This window comes from Stigmatopora nigra, chromosome 15 (genome assembly GCF_051989575.1).
Source record: "Stigmatopora nigra isolate UIUO_SnigA chromosome 15, RoL_Snig_1.1, whole genome shotgun sequence".
Taxonomy (NCBI): Eukaryota; Metazoa; Chordata; class Actinopteri; order Syngnathiformes; family Syngnathidae; genus Stigmatopora; species Stigmatopora nigra.
In genome coordinates this window covers 10,557,140-10,573,334 of record NC_135522.1, presented here as the reverse complement: position 1 = coordinate 10,573,334, position 16,195 = coordinate 10,557,140, and the positions used below count along the sequence as shown (strand labels likewise).

The following is a 16,195-nucleotide window of genomic DNA, read 5'->3' as shown; positions in this document are numbered from 1 at the left end:
ATTGTGATTCACCATGTCTTATTAATACTAAACCCCTGTCATCTTATGTCATCCTTGCCCTCTCTTAGAGCCATTCAGTGCATCAGTGTGGGTGATGATGTTTGTGATGCTCCTACTGGTGACTGCAATGGCTGTTTTCATGTTTGAATTCATCAGTCCTCTCGGCTTCAACAGAAACCTGGCACAGGGAAAAGGTGAGCAATGAAATTATTGTACATCTATAAATTAATGTATTACGCTAGAGGCTGCCAAGTTGACATGCCTAAATTATGCCTCCATTGCTTGAAAATGAGGTTCACCATGCCACTTAAAAACCTTGGTGTAGGGCTGTAAACTAATCCAGTCACTGATATTTTAATGTGCAATGATGGCAAAAAAAATGAAAAAAAGGAAGAAAAAAAATAATATATACATATATATATATATATATATATATATATATATATATATATATATATATATATATATATACATACATACATACATACATACATACAATACACAATGTACTTTTTTCATAACACATAAGTCCGTCACTCTTAACACCCTTCTCTGTTCACTATCAGACCCCCATGGCCCCTCCTTTACCATGGGAAAAGCTGTGTGGCTCCTCTGGGGTCTTGTCTTCAACAACTCTGTCCCAGTGCAAAATCCAAAGGGAACGACCAGCAAGTTCATCGTGTCTGTGTGGGCCTTCTTCGCTGTCATCTTCCTGGCTTCCTACACTGCTAACTTGGCCGCTTTCATGATCCAGGAGGAGTTTGTCGATCAAGTCACTGGGCTTTCTGACAACAAGGTAAAAGAATGAGCAGTGTTATCAAGGTAAAACAAAAAAAAATACAAATACACAATGCAATACAATCTCTCTCTCTCTCTCTCTCTCTCTCTCTCTCTATATATATATATATATATATATATATATATATATATATATATATACACAGAGAGAGAGAGAGAGAGAGAGAGAGAGAGAGAGAGAGAGAGAGAGAGAGAGAGAGAGAGAGAGAGAGAGAGAGAGAGTGATTGCATTGTGTATTTGTGATTTTTTTTTATGGCAAAAGATTGATGGATACCATGATTGAATCCCTCTCATTACCTTGGGCAAGGTGACAAGTTCTCCTTTTTTACTCACAGCATTTCTTGGGACTCAACGATATCTATGACCTATTTTAGTGCTGTATCCGCACCAGTATTGGAGCAACACTAAGACAAAGGCAAAATTTAAACATTTCCTTTGTGGGCCATCCATAGCAACTAGAAATTACTTGGGTGATGCATTCCATAGTATTTGAGCCATAATATAGAACACTCCCTAAACTGTGGCCTTCTTTTTTTGTCCAGGGGTCACCAGGAGATGTGCATGTTTTGAAGGGGAAGGATTACATGGTGTAAATTATGGCTGCCCCAGATTACACGATTTTTTTCTTTTTTTTTGTGCCCAATGATCACAGTGTCAGATTACGTAACATTGTGCCATGATGTCACAGTGTGTCTTGAAACGAAAAAGTTCTCACTCTACAAGACCAGAGTCCGCCTGATCACTGCCCACTGCCGCAAAGAGCACAGCGCGAAAACTGACGTCATGGGGAGGCAGCTTTCAATCAGTAATGCCCACTGAGGCACTTTGCATCTCATAGTGACCGTCATCTACTCATCTTGGATCAACACATTCACTACAGACAAAATTTTATTTAAATTTTACTTAAGTCTGCTGGGGATGGATGAACATAAATGTGTGCCCCTATCCGCAGGCTATGTGTAACAGACACAAGAGGATACACAATACACTGTAAGACAGATATGGCACATATATTGATGGCTGTGGTAAGGAGGAAGGAGAGGCAAATTGGGGGTGACACTAAATAACCTGTAAACAAGAGGGAGAGTGTCAGCTAAAGAGACAATAAAATAGAGATTTAACCCTCTTAAGACACAATTTGCCGAGCAAGACTGGTCAACAATCTGTGTTTGACCTGCAAAACGACAAGCAAAAATAACCTTTGAGCCACTGGTCAGTGTTTCCCCCACCCTCCTTAAAAATGCCTTTAGTGTTAACCTCTTGGGGATAAAAGGTCACAAATCAACTCACCAGAAACTAAGTCTCATGCTGTTTTTCTAAGGCCTACAAAGGTTGCAGAAGAATCACCACCAATATGTGTGTGGTATGGGCATTTTTCTTACTGTATCAAACATTGATAGACAAAAATAATGACATATTAAAGGTACCATTTCCAAAGTATATACCACATAAACCTTTAGATTCTTCTTCAGAAACTTGCAAACGTATAATTTTTCCAGTAGACATACAATAAAAGTTACAATTACATTTCTCAAGAACGATTGACTGACTACACCAAATACAGTTTTAGACAGATATTCTTAAATAACAAATTTTCAAATAAATCAAATCAAATCAAAAGCCTTTATTTTCATCATACACAGTTGAGTATAACGAATTTGGAGGTACTATTTCACAAAGTGTGTTTTCCCAGTTTAAAAAAAATTAACAAATAGGTAAAATATTGCACAATCTAAGATATTGCACATTGTTATTGCACACCCCGAAGTTATTGCTAAGAAGGGATTGTGTGTGGTGCTAACGCAAGTTCAGTGTCCTGATGGCTGTGGGGAAAAAAGCTGTCCTTAAGTCTATTCGACCGTGCTTTGTGAGACCTGTAGCGTCTGCCAGAGGGCAGCAGCTGGAACAGGTTGTGACCAGGGTGGTATAGGTCCCAGACAATGTTCCTAGCTCTGCTGAAGTAGCGGGGCTAGTAATGTCATCCAGAGAGCAGCCGAGGATCTTCTGGGCAGTGTTGATCATTGTCTGCATGGCTTTCCTGTCTGCTGCCATTCTTCCATCCTACCACGCTGTAATGCATTATGCCAAGATGCTCTCCACATTGGCTCTATAGAAGGTTACCAGAAGCTTAGTGTCCAAGTTGTTCCCCCTGAGTACCCTCAGGAAATTGAGTCGTTTCTGGGCCTTCTTCACCACTGCCGTGTTAATGGTAGACCAGGAGAGCTTGTCCGTGACAAAAAAGTCTGACTTTTTTGCATGTAACCACAGTTATTTTATTCCTCATTGTAAAATTGGCAATCAGCCGTATTTGTTTACTCAGTTGAGTCAATAATGACTGTAAGATTTTATAAGGGAAAAAAGAATTCCTGTTTACAAGGCCAGTTGTATCCTCTGCAGGCTTTCCAATGAATGCCCTCCAGCTAGGCACTGTTAAAAATCCCTCCACATTGTCTGCACCCAGAGATTGTAAAACTTGAAGATGCTTTGCTTCTGGTTATTGTAGATTTTTCGTTCTTTGAGGATTATGATTAATTTAAACAACACCATTAAATTTAAATCAGAACAACATTTGGGTGTTTTGCTGATCTAAAGTTAATATTATGAAACAATTTGGCACTTAGATCATATTAGTTTGTCTATCTTTCTGGTAGGTTATAGTATACAGTTGTCTATACTCATCGACCACAGCGTAACTCACATAACTCAAAAATGAAATCAGACACACATGCAAGACTTAATTTTTTTCTAAAACATTTATTCTTAAACCTTAATGTTGAAAATTCACATCAATACAATATTGACAAAACAAGTATTCATTTTTCTTTGTCGCATATAGCGGGGCAAGTTGGTGTGTAAAAGAGGGATGGACCCAATTGCAGGGAAAGAGGCAGGCCAGGAACGGTGTTGAACGCAAAAGGTTTTAATTAGAGAACAAAAAATAAAGTGCAGGGAATCAAAAAATACAAATATGAACCAGAAGCCAAAGAATCAAACTTACCAGATAGGACGCAACAAGAAATGAGCAAACAAAAGGGACTTATTTACACAGACAGGGGTTGCAGGGGTCTCCAAACTATTCCAGAAAGGGCCACAGTGGGTGCGAGTTTTCTTTCCAACCTATACCACCAATCTGGTATGTTAGAAGAGTAATCAGTGGATTGGAGTCAGGTGCTTCTTGTTTCTGCAGAAACATTATTGGTTAAACTGTTTTTGTTGGATCGGTTGCATGTTTGCCTCAGGCTTGCTTGGGTTTTCTCTGGGTACTCCAGTTTTCTCCCACATTCCAAAAACATGCATGCTAAGTGGGTTGGACACTCTAAATTGCCCTAGTGTGCGTGTGAATGGTTGCTTGTAGTGAATATTCATCTTTTAAAGCAACTGACAGAAGATTCCCAATATATTTACATGAACAAATGTTGAGTCAAAAAGTGCAGTCAATGATAGCTGATGAGTTGAAAAAGTGTGGCCTGTAAGCGATAATAAAAAAGAATATTTTTTCCATGAAAGGGTTAAGATAATTTAATAAAATATCCGCTCAAATTCCAAGCTATACAGTCACAGGCTGTTCAAGGACAAGAACTCTTGGGTGTGTTTCACGTCTGGGTCGCAGGAATGCAGGCCATTTTTATTTTTCATTATTTATTTTTTAAATCATTGGAAGGATGAATGTAACCAACTACACTGACAGCATGCCCAAATCAGTCACTGTGCAATATTTTATATGTTATTTGTTTCTACAGTTTCAGAATCCATATGCATACTCGCCACCGTTCCGCTTTGGCACAGTTCCAAACGGATCTACTGAGAGGAACATCAGGAAAAACTACCCTTCCATGCACCAGTACATGGTCAAGTATCACCAAACAGGAGTTCAGGATGCACTTGTCAGCCTAAAATCTGGGTATGGCCATCATGTATGTGAGTGTTTGTGTGATTGCAAGGTGAGCTCACATGTTTTGTTCTAGGAAAGAGTAGACACATCATGCTAATTAAATGAAAACAATCTAATAGAAACATAAGTCAAACAAGCGTCATTTCATACTTGGTATAACCCTTTACTAAAAAATAAAAAACTAATTTATCATAAATAGTGTAATTTTGGGACTCAAATCCAATGTCTTGTCTAGTGAAGTTTATTTGTTAATCTTTACAGGTTAAGGTATTTATGCATTTTTGGGTGTGAATATCCCACAACACCTTTGGCAATGTCCATTTTGGCTTATATGAGGAAAAATACTGTTTCGTTGTAAAATTCAGTGGGTGAATCTTGACCTTGGCGATAAACAATAATGATAATTAGTGTCAATAATTTTTTGTCAACAATTATAATATCTCTTGATTAAATTTGATAATTTGATTAATCATTTGGACTGGTAGAATAAAAGTAATACATTTATTTATATTTAACAACCCTTATCCTTGTCAGAATATAGGGTACTGGAGCCTATCTCAGCTGACTTTGGGCAAACATCGGACTACACCCTACATTGGTCACCAGTTAGTTGCACATATAGAGACAGACAGATAACTAACTATTCACACTAAAAATCACACCCAGTGAGAATAGGTCCCACACTATTTGCACCGCTCAAGCGAAAAAATATAAATATGGGGGGAATAAAACAGTTAAAAAAAATAGTAAAAAGTAGTCATACCAAATTCATTCATCCATTATCAACACTTCTGGGCAAAAAACACTGGATGCGATGTCGCTTGCTATCAATTCAATTTCTATGGCAGTACTTCAATGAGGCGAAAACCGGCACCCTTCTCGTGGCAAAGCAACGTGCAACAAATAATGCATATGCATGTGTACTTTTACCTAACCACGCAAGTTTACAATGAACATAAAATAATTAGAAACAGTTCTATTTCTGTTGGTAATTACTTCAACCAATCAGCAACAAATTTTTTCTTTCACCTGACTTGGTGCAGGCTGTGAGGGATCGACCAGTCTAGAGTGTGGTCTGCATTTTGCCTGAAGTGATTGGGTCCAGTACCCAACAAAAATTAAAGAATCCAAAATGTTATTCTCCATAATCTCCTTTATTTATTTATTTTCTTTTTCTATTGTTGTTGAGTCATAAGTAAAACATGAGCTTCCAAGACATAAACTACTGCAATACATCTTATTTTATCGCTTACACCGACCGTATACACGGCAAAGCTCCAAGCAAAAGCCTTGACAAAGTAAACATGTATGCTCATGTGTAGCTGCACTTGAACACCTAACTGGCGGGTTTGCGTACTCTGTAATTCCCTCATTGATAATTCTATTTGGCGGCATTAGCAGATGAGCAATGCTGCGGCATTCAGCTGTTCAAGGCTCGATGGCTGGATTAGCTCTGATCACACATAATGCTGACAGGCTTTACACTCTCAATCTGCTACAGCCATGTGAACCGAAACTATTCGCAAGGGGAGTTTTAAAACAGCCATATGTAAGATTGGTGGCAAGAAATGGTATTCCAAACAGGATCCAAATACTGAAGACTTACCAATTTTGTCATACGCAGTTAGGTATGATGACAATTGGGCTTTTGTCGAGTCAATGATGATGACAAAGCCTATGTCCGATTATTATTATTATTAAGAGCACAAGATCCTTTTCCCTTTTGGGTTGCCAGGTCTGTGTTCTGTATCTCACATGATACCACGCCATTGTTGCATTTGATCCAGCAAACACATAGGCTTACAAATGTAAGGATTTCAAAGTGCAACAGAGTTATATTGGCGCAAGAATAAATACGGTAATCATTAGTAATCAGTGGTCATTAGTAAACAGAAACGTAAAAGTGCAGTGTTTTGAACTTTAGCTTAGTTTCTATCCCTATGACTTGAGGGACGGGTTCTCTTTGAACCTACCGTTCTCAACATATTAGAGCACTTGCAAATAAATATGTAACATCTTAGCAATCAATGTCTTCCCAATAGCAAGTTAGTAAGTAACTGTTGTGTCGCCAGCTATCTTAAAGAACAATCAACTAGCTTTGTTTAATGTCAATAAATCAAAATCTAATGCAGACCATCTGTTTATAACAAACTGGATAGTGTTACTGTTGAGACAAAATTATTTCAATTCAGATGCTTTTGTCAATGGTGGTGGTCTTTTCACAGGGTTGATCTAAATTCCCCTCAAGCAAGTAATATAAATTCAAAATAATGCAATGGTGACAAAAAAGGGAGGGGTGATTTGTCAAGCCCCCTGATATAAACTATTAGCAACCCCACCCAACAGTCAGTTCGTTTCCGGAAGGGAAACAACTCACAATGCTTGTAGAGATTCTAACTCTACTCTAAGTTATTGCACCTCAAGTCTTATCCAATTTCTTCCCACTCAAAATATTAACACTTTCAGTTGCCCTTCACGGCATACAAAATACTCCCACTTTCAGTTGCCCTTCTCAAAGGGAATTTTGCCCTTCTTAGCACACAAAACACTCACACTTTCAGTAGCCCTTCTCAGCACCTAAATACTCACACTTTCAGTAGCCCTTCTCGAAAGGAATTTTCAATACAGCTCCCACTAATCTATTCGCAGCGAATGAGATCACTTATAGACACTAGCCGCACGCACAGGGAAAACAATACAGCATTTAATTCAGCATTCCTTAGCCAATCCGCAACAGAATATCGACCAACAAACGCTTTTGCTCAAATTCCAATAGTACTAGGTTAACAATACGTTTTTAACACCTTTATTTTCCACACAGTCTTAAGCATATCATACGTTCCCACGTTTTACTTGCGGAGAAAAATTATATATGTATATTGTATATGTATCTTGCACGTAGGCATGTTTGTCCTTTCAGGAGGATTCATTTAGACTGCATGGCTACATTTATTGTTCTAAAATATCCTCGTTTTTAATATCATTATAAAATCATGGCTCCGAAAGTTACCTTTCCCAATCAGGCACAACCTTAAGCCTGGATATCATAATTATAGCCTGGATGGTCTTTTTTAAATCTGTGCTCTTGCCTAGAAGCTATTAATGCTGTTCCACACAATTACACAATGTGAAAAGCCTCAAACTAAAAATATATACCCACTTGTCTTGATCAAGCTTCTCTTTATACAGTAATCCTAAATTGTGGTTTGGTACAGCTACAATGTAGAATCTATAGCGCAGATGTAAATGTACCGTGGTTGTGGATCAGTGGATTTTCCTTGCCTTAAATGGATTTAATGCTCTTTTCTTTCAACTCAAAACATTGTCACTCTATCACCAACATTGGCAGCTATTCAAAGATTTGTGTTTAAATTCATCACCTCACTCCATCGTTTTGGGGTCTTTATTGAATTTCTTATTCTTATTTTCCTTTATATATGGCATCTGTGTGTGTCATAGACTTAACCTTGAAATGAATGACAAGTAATAATTCATTTTTGTTTCGTTTTATTTGAAATTATGAAATATTACAATGTAGTCTGAATGTATTTTCAAATGTACTACAGTCAAGCACAATCACACACATTACTCACATGTTAGAATCACAGTTTCCATTTGGATGGGAACCGTTGCTGGTCTAAGCTAATTAGAAAGCTTAACTGTTGCCTGTGAGCCTTTGTTAAAGGCCTGAACTGACAATCCATAAATGCCAGACAGTCACTACACTATTAGCCAAGCTCAGTGTGTGTGTGTGTGTGTGTGTGTGTGTGTGTGTGTGTGTGTGTGTGTGTGGTGTATGTATGTGTATATCTGTTAGAGATGGCATCAGTTACACTGAAAATGTCAGGGCTGATGCTTTGCATGGATGTCTCTGTGTGAGCGAGAGGTCAAAGGGAGAGACTGAGAGAAAATTATGTTTGTGTTTGTCTAGAGTTGTTTGTTCAGGTGCCTTCAAGGCCTTATTATCAGTGAAGTGTGTGCATTGAACTGCAGCATCTGCCCTCTGAGGGTCGGGTAACACCTTGGATTGAAGTCCTTTTGGGGATTATTTATCATTGATTTGATCTATATAGACAACATTCTGGACTGGGTTTCTTTTGTCTTCCACACTTTTAAGAACAATTTAATTCCCCACATATGTTGTGTTTATCCCCTCCCTTTTTTCTGACGCTCCTTCCTCGCAGTAAACTGGATGCCTTCATCTATGATGCAGCAGTGTTGAACTACATGGCAGGCCGAGATGAGGGGTGTAAGCTGGTCACCATTGGAAGCGGGTAACTGAGTCTATATACAGTATGTTTTTCTGTCTGTTTGTTTTTTATCTGAGGCTACTTCAATAGAAATCTATTCCAAATACAATGACATACTAAAATATTTCTGCTACATTATTGTCGATCTATATTTTTGTACAAGCTAACATAATTTTTATCATCCTAATAAAGATATCATCATCACTTATGAGGCAATACAACAATCACCTTCAGGACGGAGGTTGTATACCTTGAATCTCTAGTCAGTGTTGCTACCGTTGTAGCAGTTAATTTTTGAATCTTGAGGCTGGAAAGCTTCACCAACTTTCACCCAAGTTTGTCAGCCTCTTTTGACAAAAAAAATCTGAAAGAATAGAGGTTTATTTATATTTTAAATTCATTCATTCACTAAATGACTTCCCAGTCAGAGAGGTAAAACCCCATAAAACTGTGGTAAATGTTCATTTAAACGCAACAATATAGACTAGATTACATAAAACAACAATTTCCAGATCATTCTTTACGCTTCTTACAAATGATTGGTAACATTGGTGACATTAAAATGATGACACAAGAACATACATTACCCCAAAAACACACACCCCTACGCACACAAAAACATTCAGAGCATTTACTGTTGTTCATTGGTACAAGTACAGAGGAAGGCCTAGACAATGTACAGGAATTCTTAATGACTGTTTATGTAATAAAAATCAACTTGCTTTGGTTAAAATACTTTAATTCTAGACCTTCTGAACAGATTATGTCCAAGATATTTGTTGATATTTGTTTATGTGCATACGTTTGGACCTTGTTGCATTCAGGTACATCTTTGCCACCACTGGATATGGCATTGCTCTACAAAAAGGGTCTTACTGGAAACGACAGGTGGATCTGGCTATTCTGGCCATCATTGGAGATGGTAAGAAACACTCAAAAGAACAATTCTCAGGTGTAACGAATAAGCCATTAAGTGCGCGGATTGCACTTTCTTGTCAGCATTGTAATTCGTGGACATATACATACCTATGGCTTAGTCTACTGAAAAGCAAATATATAATCATGTATAAATATATTGTTATTCTTACAAGAAAGGCTGCTTTAAAACAAGTGTGCAACATTCCAAAAAGATTCATTCCTCCATCCTAATGGTATATAAATGAAGACACAAACTGAAATGCATGTTTGCATCAGCTTTGCTTTTGATCAAGAACATTACCAACTTTTTTCAATGCCCTGAATCAGAAAGAATTGATTTATACCTCACACGTAGACCGTACTTTTACAGCGTGAGCAATATCACCGCACATGTGAGACCAGGTCCTCATTATAATAGGGTCAGGTGAGTAAACCTAGTGTGAGTGTGGCTTCTCTCTAAGGCCTATTGATGGCCTTCTGCAGCCCCCCTGTGTTAGGCGCCTCTGGCCTGTCATCTGCTCTACCTAGCATGGCTGAAAGCTCGCCTTCTGGCTCCTTGGGCAGTGGGGGTTGACTTCAGCCTATGATACTGGTGAGGATGTTGTCGAAGCAGCCAGGTGAACCCCAGATGGACCGGGGCATATGAACCCCTGTTTACCTTTTGTCAGAACACTTAACAGTGATATAATGACAGGTATACTTGATTTTCTTAATCAGGATACAGCACTACGGTCCATTATACATGTAAAGCTCTAATCCAGTGTAACGTTACAGTATCCACATGTTTTGTTAAATTCCTTTTTTTAATTTGTCGCTCTTACAGATTGTTTTTCTTTTTTACTGACTCTTTATTGGTCTTTCTCTACACATCTCAGACCTTGAGCAGCCAAGTACAAAGATGTTTTAATATTTAGTTTTGTTTGATTTCTTCAGTGGTCAAGCCTTTCCCAAATATCATTTAGTGAGGATTTCATTTATAACCATCAAAGAAACCTGACTTAGAGCATTAAAGCATTTTAGTTAGTGTTTAATTTTTTTTCTTAATTTACTTCTTAGGTGAAATGGAGGAGTTAGAAGCTCAGTGGTTGACTGGCATTTGCCACAATGAAAAAAATGAGGTAATGTCCAGTCAGTTGGATGTGGACAACATGGCAGGTGTGTTCTACATGCTAGCCACTGCCATGGGACTATCGCTCATCACCTTTGTTTCTGAGCACCTCTTCTACTGGAGGCTCAGATATTGCTTCACTGGCGTCTGCTCTGGCAGGCCTGGTCTTCTCTTCACCATTAGCCGGGTAAGAACATGTTGTGATATATATATAAAACATTTTGTGATTAATTATTAACTCCTTCACTATGTAAAAATACTATACTTATTATGAATTCATTATTATTCATTTTCCATGCTACATATTTATCAATTTATTGCCATGCAGGGTATCTGGAGTTGCATCCACGGAGTTCACATCGATATGAAGAAGAAGACAGATCTTGACTTTAGTCCACAAGATAAGATGCTGAAGCTCATTAAGTCAGCCAAGCATATGACCAACATGTCTAACCTGGCGGGCTCTCACATGAACTCACCCAAACGTGAATTCATGCACTCAGCCGGCCCCATGATTATGGACATGATGGCAGAAAAGGGTAACTTCATTTATGCTGACAACCGAAGCTATGCTCCCAAAGATATGATGTATGGGGACACAGGTGACTTGCAGTCTTACCTTACTACCCGCCACAAGGACCATCTGAACAATTACATCTTTCAAGGAAGCCAGCATCCTCTCACCCTGAATGATGCCAATCCCAACTCAGTAGAGGTAGCAGTTAGTGCAGACACGGTACAGGCCAATGCCAAACTCCCTCGGACTTTGTGGAAGAAGTCGGTTGACACGCTTCGCTCGATTCCACCTGGAACTTCACCCATGCCTGACATGCTAATGCCAGACCCAAGAATGTCCATGAAGACTCAGCGCTACCTCCCCGAAGATACAGCTCACTCTGACATCTCTGACTGCTCCAGCAGAGCCGCTTCCTTCAAGGATGCTGAAAATAATAAACACCTGAAATCAAAGGACAATTCAAAAAAAAGACCTGTGACTTCCAAATATCCACGAGACTGTAGCGAGTTGGAACTGTCCTATTTAAAAACTAAGCAGGTGAGTGGTGGAACTGGAACCAACCAACTGGCAAGAGGTGGTGGAGATAAAGTCTATACGATTGACTCTGACCGAGAGTTGAGCTTACACTCGGATCCTATACACTACCGTGAGAGTCGTGGCCTTGCCACAGATGATTTAGAATACCCTGATATCTACTCTGACCACAGTGATAATTATCGAAAAGGCGATCAGCCCATCATCCATTTGAACTCATCACCATTGCATCACACGGATTCAGATCTCCTGCCAGATCCAGCTTACTCCAAACACTACAGTTTGAAGGATAAAAATCTTTCACCACATGAATCGATTGATCGCTACAAACAGACACACTGCCGTTCATGTCTGTCAAAGGTTACTGCAGGCTACCCTCCTGCAGGGACCTACACCCCTACAGGATCTGCTACCGCCTCTGCTTCTTCTACTCGCTCACCTTATAATCGATGTGAGGCATGTCTCCACACTGCAAACCTGTATGACATAAGTGAGGACCAGCTACTTGCAGATAACTTGGTCAGCCCCACCATGCACCACCAACATCAGCAGCAACCTGATGAGATGTTTGGTCTGTTTTGGCCGCAAACAGATGGGCCACATGTCCAGAAGAGAAACAGGTTAAGGCTTAATCGTCAGCACTCCTTTGACAACATATTACTAGAAAAATCCAAGGATTCAGACCTTGGTAGACCGGCGCGCAGCGTCAGCTTGAAGGAGAAAGATCGTTTTCTGGACTCCACATCTGACTCACACTACGCGAACCTCTTCAACATGCGGCCCTACTCCGGCAGACTTTTTGGCACTGGATCCAAATCTATGATGTTTAATCACAACCTAGAGGAGAGTAAAAGGAGCAAGTCACTGTACCCGGGCCATGGCTCGGAAAACCCTTTCCTCGGCCACTCACTGAGGGACGAGACCAGCAGCAGACTGATCCATGGGCGAAGCTCCTCTGATATTTACAAACAGCTGGCAGTGTCATCGCCACCAGCAATCCTCGGATCAGCCCCCATCAAAACGCGTAATGATGCGAACAATCTGCGCTCGTCCGTTAAATCCACCACCTCATACTGCTCAAGGGATGGGCGGATAGCTAACGACATGTACAATAAGGAGCATGTATTGCCTTACTCTGCCAATAAGACTTGTGCGTACCCAGCCTCACATGGCGTGCTTAACTCAGCTCAATTCAGCAATAGACGGGTGTATAAAAAAATCCCTAGTTTGGAGTCAGATGTTTAGTATCAATATTCTCTCCTCTCTGAGTTTGTATTATAATGTGTTATCCACTGAGGGATGTCATAGCCACACTTTTCTTCCCTTGACATTGTATTCTGAAGTAACCATCACCCATTTGGGTGTAATTGTACAGTTTCATTCTTTGCAGGTTATATCATGATTTGTCGATTTTCTCCATGTACTAATGAGTTGATGGTTTCAGAAAGTACTTTGCCATTGCATATTGTGCCAGAACTAAGATTAGTTATTGCCACCAACAATTTTGGTGGTATACTAGGTTACATTGAAGAATAAGGTGTTTGGGCAAAGTGATGATTTGTTGTGATTGAACAACTGGTGAAACCTCATCAAGGTGGCAGTAATGTTGCGAAGATACAACACAGGTTTGAACCTGTCTTTGAGCTTATCCGCCTGATCTATCTTTCGCTAGTTTAGGATTTACTGGAAGATTTTATTGGGCTATAACCAGACACAGGACCCCATCTGCCACAATGAGCCAGCCTAGCAGTATGGTTTATTATGCTGTCAAATGTGGATTGCGTGACAACTGGACAACTGGTAAAGTACAAGAATGAGGTATATGGTAATGAATGGGCTAAATGATACAAAGTGTACAATCTAACATTTTCAAGCAGTTTCCCTATAGCAAGTGAGGGAACAGTGACTGAAGAAGTGTAGGTTCTACAAATGAATAATGTTTACCCACTGACAAGATTAAAAAGATTGACAACAAGTAAGACAGTCAGGAAAAAATTGAAAGAAAAGCAATGCTTTCAAATTTATAAGATATTCTGGCACTGGAATCTGGCAGTGGGCTTCAAATGGCTGCTCAAATGTTAGGACAGCAAACATTATTTTAAAACTTCTTTCTTATGATCACTTTTAAAAAGCAATGCTTTCTGAAAAACATCTTTACAAGGAGTAGATTTTTCATGCATGAACTATTTTTCCCCATTGTAGATGAGAAAAATAAGACATACAGTATTTTGTTCTTTATGTTAAAAAAAAGGAAAAGAAATGGATGGGGGGTTTCGTGCCAGTTATGTTAGAGAGAGACGTTCGCACAATCGAAACTCTGACCTTAGTAAATCAGTTTCCTGCTCAGTAGCGGTACTGCTTCTCCTGCTGATGCAGTAGAGTATGGGTCTCCAACTCCGGTCATCGAGGGCCCCTATCAGATCTGTTTTCCATGTCTCCCTCCACCAACACACCTGAATCAAATCAGGATTGTGATCAAGGTCCTGGAAAGCATGCTGAATAGTTGATAATTTAAGTCAGGTGTGGTAGAGGAGGGAAATATGAGAAACAGGATGGATAGGGGCCCTTGAGGACCGAAGTTTGAGACCCCTGCAGTAGAGCAAGAATGGTTAAAGACAACATAGCAGGTGGATAACAAGAAAGAAAATAATCAAATGCATCCAGGTTGGAGAGTTGATGCTGATCTCTTATTATTCTGTGAACTCCTTGCAGATGACATACAGGGTACATTATTTTTATTTTTTATTTTATTTTTCTATTTTTTAAACAGATGATTCCTCCCCTCTAGTTTGATCACTTGGGTGTGAAATAGGTTAACCTTAATTATGTGACATTATTTTTAAACACAATATCTAGTCACTAAGTAGTGTAGTGAGCTATAATTACCTCTTCTAGATTACCAATATATTTTCATCCACCAAGATTGCTCATTTATTCAACCTCTGGCTCATTAATTTGAGCTCAAAGAGATAAATTGTATTAAGTGAACTAGAATCTAGAATATATATATATATATATATATATATATATATATATATATATATATATATATATATATATATATATATATATATATATATATATATATATATATATATATATATATATATATATATATATATATATATATATATATATATATATATATATATTTTTTTTTTTTTTTTTTTTTTTTTAAATTTTTTTATATATAAATTGGCATATATTTATAGTGGCAGCGAAGAGAACCAAACCTTTTCTTTTTCGACATTTCAAGGTCTTCCAGTTCAGGTGAGGGGCCTGGACAAAGGTGTAACTAATGTGCTGTTTCACACCTTACCAAAATGTTTTCTATAGTAGAATGAAGTTTATTAAAAGCTTTCTGTTATTCTTATTTTATTTTTTTTTACTTGTGACTGCATTTCAGTTGAAGCTCAACAACCACATCATATCATTTTCTTACTCTTGGAATAGCCATTGCTTCAGCTTAATCCATGAACTGATGAGCAATATGTTGTCCATAGTATTTCTTCTGCATCTTATCTGCATATTTATTGTTACATTTATATATCTCTACCAACTGCTTGTGTTGAGCTGATGAGTGAACAATTTAAAAGAAATTATATATACATATATATATATATATACATATATATATATATATATATATATATATATATATATATATATATATATATATATATATATATATATATATATATATATATATATATATATATATATATATATATATATATATATATATATATATATATATATATATATATATATATATATATATATATATATATATATATATATATATATATATATATATATATATATATATATATATATATATATATATATATATATATATATATATATATATATATATATATATATATATATATATATATATATATACTATCAAAAGGCACTCTTGCATTTTATTAGGGACTCATGACAATTTGTTGGATTATTTCTAATTTTGCAAAACCTATATAAACTGAAGCTGTTTTATTTTTGGAACACACAAGCACCCACATGCACCCTTGTGATAATAACCCTACCGTTTTTAATGGCAAAAATGTATTTTGTATTACATTTAATGATAAATAATGAGGTGATGGCATGCAACCCCAAATGTAACAATGTTTTATGTTTCTGTTTTGTTTAATTTTGTCATGATTGTTAT

General features: G+C 37.8%; 1 protein-coding gene across 2 annotated transcripts in view; it reads left to right on the top strand.

Annotated features, from left to right (window-relative positions):
• Nucleotides 1-15,009, top strand: part of grin2aa (glutamate receptor, ionotropic, N-methyl D-aspartate 2A, a) — a 119,831-nt gene extending 104,822 nt beyond the window's left edge. For both annotated transcript variants that reach the window (XM_077734907.1, XM_077734906.1), the window contains exons 9-15: nt 69-194; nt 567-796; nt 4,540-4,700; nt 8,876-8,965; nt 9,766-9,863; nt 10,916-11,154; nt 11,296-15,009. In XM_077734907.1, coding sequence (XP_077591033.1) covers nt 69-194; nt 567-796; nt 4,540-4,700; nt 8,876-8,965; nt 9,766-9,863; nt 10,916-11,154; nt 11,296-13,263 — 2,912 coding nt within the window. In that variant the 3' untranslated portion in view covers nt 13,264-15,009. The remainder of the gene's footprint in view (nt 1-68; nt 195-566; nt 797-4,539; nt 4,701-8,875; nt 8,966-9,765; nt 9,864-10,915; nt 11,155-11,295) is intronic.
• Nucleotides 15,010-16,195: the final 1,186 nt, after the last annotated feature.